At 33.7% G+C, this 5458-nt stretch overlaps 2 protein-coding genes and 1 long non-coding RNA gene across 3 annotated transcripts; 2 read left to right on the forward strand and 1 right to left on the reverse strand.

Annotated features, from left to right (window-relative positions):
• The first annotated feature begins 6 nt into the window (after nt 1-6).
• LOC107483588 (cell wall protein RBR3) lies at nt 7-1053 on the forward strand. Its single transcript, XM_016104203.3, has one exon. It carries the CDS (start codon nt 94-96, stop codon nt 1051-1053), a length of 960 nt encoding a protein of 319 aa, XP_015959689.1. The 5' UTR covers nt 7-93.
• Nucleotides 1054-1058: 5 nt separating this feature from the next.
• Nucleotides 1059-1833, forward strand: LOC127746528 (uncharacterized). The gene is made up of 2 exons (XR_008008208.1): nt 1059-1209; nt 1424-1833. It is a non-coding gene; the product is annotated as an uncharacterized LOC127746528 (long non-coding RNA).
• A 1014-nt stretch (nt 1834-2847) lies between these two features.
• On the reverse strand, nt 2848-4698 carry LOC107483578 (late embryogenesis abundant protein Lea5). Its single transcript, XM_016104195.3, has 2 exons — nt 4463-4698; nt 2848-3456 (listed from the first exon to the last, which is right to left on the reverse strand). The coding sequence occupies exons 1-2, from the start codon at nt 4519-4521 to the stop codon at nt 3192-3194; spliced, it is 324 nt and encodes a 107-aa protein (XP_015959681.1). The 5' UTR covers nt 4522-4698; the 3' UTR covers nt 2848-3191.
• Between the last annotated feature and the right edge of the window lie 760 nt (nt 4699-5458).

The raw sequence follows: 5458 nt of genomic DNA on the forward strand, positions 1-5458 counted from the left end.
CGTCTATAGCCCCCTTTCACTCTTTCACATCATTTCTTCTTCTCCTTCTTCTTCTTCTTCTTCTTCTTCTTTTTTGCCTATATCTATCTATCTATGATCCACCACATGGAAGAAGAAGAAGCACCAAATAATCCCAAAACAGTCAAACTTGTTCCTGACTGCGGAATAATGCAACAATGCCCTCACCACCACAACCACGCCGGCGGTATCTGTGCTTTCTGCCTCCAAGACAAGCTTGGCAAGCTTCTCTCTTCTTCTTTCCCCGCTCCCATTCAACCCTCTTCTCCTCCTTCTTCTTCTTCTCCTTCTCCTTCTTCTCCCCCTCCTCCTCCTTCTTTTAGATCCAACAACACTCCTCCTCCTTCTTCTTCTTCTTCCCTCCCTACCAAGAAAACCGATCACTACACGCGCTCCCGCCTCCCTTTTCTTCTCGCAAACAAGACTTGTGCTAAGAAGAAACAACACTCCTCATCTTCTTCCACTTCTGCTCCTGCTGATGTCGTTTTGAAGCGCAGCAAGTCCACTGCAACTCCAAGGAGGGACACCAAGTTCTTCAACAACCATGATATACTCATTCAAGACTTCACTCCCAGAAAGAGAAACGGTTTCTGGTCCTTCCTCTATCTCTCTTCATCTTCTTCTTCCTCTTCCTCCAAGAAGCTTCATGCCAACAACAATGGCGCCACCCCAAGGGTCTCTGCAAGCATTTCCTCAGCTTCGGGCTTGACCATCACCAAGCCTACCACTACCACGGTTGCCGGCGGTTTGCAAGAAAGTAGCGACGGTTACGTTTCTGTTTGTTCTTCGTTTGAGCGAAAGGTTTCAAGATCCAGATCTGTTGGCTGTGGTAGCAGCAGAAGCTTCTCCGGTGACTTCTTTGACAGAATCTCAAACGGCTTCGGTGATTGCACTCTCAGAAGAGTCGAATCTCAGCGTGAAGGGAACCATAACAAGCATCACCACCATAATCAACAGTGCATGAAGGAGAGAGTCAAGTGTGGAGGAATATTCGGTGGCTTCATGATGATGCCTAACACTTCTTCTTTTTCTTGAGTTGGGCATTTGCTAGTCCCATGAGAGCTTTTACCAGCAGCAACAAAGCTTCTTCTAAGAACAAGAATGATAGAAAGAACAATAACAATGCATCATCATCATCACCAAACTTATCTGCTATTCCTTCATTGCTCACTGTTTCAACCTGAATCACAAGTATACACAATACTAATAACATTATTATGCTCTGTTAATTACTCTCTAGTATTGTGTTTATTATTATTATTATTATTATTATTACTGCAACAATACCCTTTTTAGTTTTAGCTTTACTTTTAATTTTCCTGCCACAGTTTTTTTTTTTGGACAGTTGTTTATTTATATAGATATATTCAGGTGGTTGGATTTGGATTATGATTCATCATTTCAGGTACGGAGTACTCTACTCTCTCCCATTGCCATTCATTTATGACACTATTTGGAGAGAGATAGAAAGAGAAGGAACTTTATTATCTCAATGCATTGTTCAGTTCAATTTCGCTGTGTCATCATAGTCTGCTTCTTTTGGTTGTATTCTTTGTAGCTTTTTCATCTTGTAATTTCAGTACTCACAGTATGATGCTATGGTGTAAGATAATGATGTAATTTTTAAGTTATTATTGTAGACTATACTCTGTTCACATTTTCACATGCATACACATGTTTGGTTTGGTTGATGCAAACAAAACCAAGTAGGGGGAATCACACTAGCTAAGCCATGCTATTATGTGTCTATGCTATGTAAATTCAATTTAATCAATCATTAAGCTTATTCATGATATTATATTTATTATTTACACATGGTGGTTGTTATTTTTTCAGTGATAATGTGAATATCTCATTGTTTATATACAAAAATAAGGTTTGTTATTTTTTTTAGTAGTCAATATTCAATAGTCAAATTAGAGGAACATAGTTGGGGAATAGATAGAGTTAGAGTGGTCCCTCGTATGTTGCATTCACCAACACGATCTTGTTGTAATCAAAGTTTGTAGCATTTATTGTAGGCTTTTGTTTGCAAGTACATGACCACTTCCCACTAATATTTTAGTATTTTGATATCTCTCTCTCCAACGTTTATTGTCAGTAGACGAAGCAAAAGAACATGGCACCAACGGCTAAGTGTGATGATAATTTATTTAATCGAATGTTAGTGTAAATAAAGCTGTCATGTTGTGTTATACTAATGGTTATTGCTGATTAGCGCTGACTGTGTATACTAAACATTTTAGTTGCCACTCTGATAAACTGTGCTAATAAATGGGAATGTTTTGCTTCATCATCGATTTCATAGAAATTTATGGATCGTTTGCAATAATTAGATTTGCAAATTAGTAAGCACTATATATGGTGATAATGATGATGATGATAATTATAATTATTATTTTGAAATGTATGTTCTATTATATTTCTATTTTTTGATAGACAGGAGGGTCAAAGGCCCATATGCTCAATTATTATTATTATTATTAAGCTATCTTACCATGAAAATATGCATATATTCCTTAATTAAGTATTTAAGTGATTGATGATCATTTGTTGCCATCTCTGCCATCATTAATAACATACCTATTTTTGGGGCCATCAAAGAAAAAGTCACTTTTATGATGAGAGCCATAAAATGAAACATTTTATTGTCCACATGCACCATTTTGTTTAGATATACGTCTTTTGGTTTTTCCAGCTTTGTGCAAGTGAGGTAGCTATTTATTTGGAAATGGACGAACGAGAGTATTAAAAAATATTCAATATTCATTTTACATGTATAGTGTAAGTGACTAAGTGCGGAAGGCAATTAAGGCACTGTGAGTGATCTAATAATACAAAGTTAAATAGCATACACAAAATCTCAAATATAATAGACTTAGATATGTTTAAAAATAATATTAAATTGCATAGATAATAATAAGAAAGGGGCATAGCCAATTAGCCATGAACTAAAAGCTAGTGCAACATAATAATGATAGTAAAATAATATTAAAAAGAACAAAATCTAACTAGTCCAAAACTCATACTTAGCTTTAAATTCCTAAAATGTTTCTTGATCACTACCTGTATGATATTATTGATATGGATAGGTAGATAAAAACAAGAGCAAGGTTCAAGAGTTGGGAGCGTGGTTGGGTGGTTATTAGGTATGGGTGGCCCCACAGTGTTCTCTAGGTTGATGATGTTGATGAAGATGTTGATCTGACCCTATGATTCAACAGCATGTTTCGGAGCTCCACTGGGTCAATTTCATTGGCGTGATTAATGGGCCTGTAGTAGCCCGTGACTGGATCTGGGGCCCAAGCTGAAGAGGCCTTGGAACCATCTTTTGAACCCACATCTTTGTCCTCAATCTTGCCCACCATATCATTCCTGTTCACCATCCTATCCAACCCAACCCTCGTTGATACATTTGATGCCACACCATACCCTCGCCTGCCATAACATTTGAAAGCCAGCATTGTATGTCAAATTAAAATACTAAAGTTGCGTTTAGAAGAAAACTAGGACTGAGAGACAAAAATTGGGAGACAGATATTGAGACTAAATATCATATTTGATGTAAGATAATATAAAAATTGAGAGATAGATTTAAAATTCAAAAATTTAAATGAGAATATTTTTCTAAAAAATGTTATTAAAGTTTAGTTTAAAAAGAAAACTGAAATGGTGTGTCTTGAAGTTCTCGTTCTCAATTCTAGTTACTAAAAATAAACCCTACCAGTCTCTCAAAATATTTATATAACATAAAACCAATAGTATTATTCATATACCAAATAATTTTTTGACATATTTATAAAATAAATGTTATTAATTAACTTAATGATTAGATTATATTTTAATTAATAAAATAAAGAAAATTCGTGCTAATTGTAAAGAAAAATTTATATCTACTATAAAGAGTATTCGCATAGTGGGATTGGTGTAAAATAATATAATTCACAGAAATTATCAAGAAATATGATATCTATGCTTCAATACTATACGTACAATTAGTGTCTATTAATAATAATTAAAGTAGTTTCCTTATAATAACGTTATCAATATTTTAGTGGTTGTTCTGCTCAAGACTACAGAGCATGGTATAGGCAGGTGTTGATTCTGGTAGGATGATTAATACTAAATTTATTTAAATTTCCTTCTTTTCACCACAAAAAAGATTTAAATGTTTCATTCCGTGTCTACAACATTTTCTTGGAATGTAAACAAGTTTTAAACATACATTTTAGTTGGCGTATTATATAATTGAAATCAATGTTAAAAGATCTGCTAAACAGAATATCAGCATGGTTACATCAATTATCAGAGAAAACTGCAGAGTTTATGTTATATTATATATATATAGGAGGGAAAAAAAAAGGAAAGAAGAACAAGTGGTGGCAGTTGATGATTGATATAAAAAAGATGAAAGAATGAAAGAATAAATGAGAATGAGACTGACCGGTGAGGAAGAGAAAGAAGGGTGAGAAAACGGTTAGCTTGGGAGAGAAAGCGAGGCATGGTTATAGTGTTGGTTTTCTGCTGCGGAAGCTATATATATATTATTCTATATTGTAGTGTGCGTGGTTGGAGAAGAACGTAACGCTTGGCTTCCGCAGCAGGCTACAACCACCTTATTCTTCTTCTTCTTCTTCTTCTTCTGGTTTCTAACTCTCTCTCACATACAGAGGATGAGGCGCTGCCGTATATATACAAGATTAAAATCTTCTTTTTTAGGGTTTGCTTCTCCGTTTACGGAATAATAGCAATTAAAACATTATATTCACCCAAATTTTACTAACTACTTTATCATTTAATCAAATTTTTTATTTTATTTTCAAATCTTGTTAGGTAATTATTTATTTTATCTTATTTTAATCTTAAAGTTTGGTATTTTTTTGATTTTTTTTTTAAATTTCAAAATTTTTAAATTTTTAAATCTTATTTTATCTTTTTTTTTTTTTACTTTTTTTTTTAATTTTAAAAATTCAAAATCTTTAATTAACTTTTTTTTATTTTTGAAAATTTTAATTAGTATTTTCTATTTTTTATTTATTTTCAAATTTAAAAAAAATATTTTTTAGATATCTCACTAAGAGTTTTCTAAATTTTGACATCGAGACTCTTCGTCTTTCTTTGTTTATTGATTGTGCAGAAATACTAGAATCACTATGTATATAGATGGAGGTGCACAATCCAAAAGAATCCTAGAATTTTTCTCAGCTCTCAACCCTGATCTCTATGGAAACAGTATTAGTATACCTCCTATTGGAGTAGATCGCTTTGAACTCTACCTAGAGTTGATCTTCCTACTGCAATAAAATTGTCAGTTTCATAGACTCCCACAAGAAGACTCCAATAAATTCATCTCTGACTTTTTGCAGATCTATGATACTCTAAAGACTAATGGAGTAGATCTTGAAATCTACAGGCTGATGCTTTTTCCATTTACTGTAAA

Source organism: Arachis duranensis, chromosome 4, assembly GCF_000817695.3.
Source record: "Arachis duranensis cultivar V14167 chromosome 4, aradu.V14167.gnm2.J7QH, whole genome shotgun sequence".
In the NCBI taxonomy this organism is placed as follows: domain Eukaryota; kingdom Viridiplantae; phylum Streptophyta; class Magnoliopsida; order Fabales; family Fabaceae; genus Arachis; species Arachis duranensis.

What these genes read in the sequence shown, in the direction of transcription:
- LOC107483578 (XM_016104195.3), bottom strand. Translation starts at nt 4,521, where the DNA reads ATGCCTCGCTTTCTCTCCCAAGCTAACCGTTTTCTCACCCTTCTTTCT. An exon ending in CTTCTTTCTCTTCCTCACCG is followed by an intron (nt 3,457 to 4,462) that starts GTCAGTCTCATT and finishes ATGTTATGGCAG; the next exon opens with GCGAGGGTATGGTGTGGCAT.
- LOC107483588 (XM_016104203.3), top strand. Translation starts at nt 94, where the DNA reads ATGATCCACCACATGGAAGAAGAAGAAGCACCAAATAATCCCAAAACA.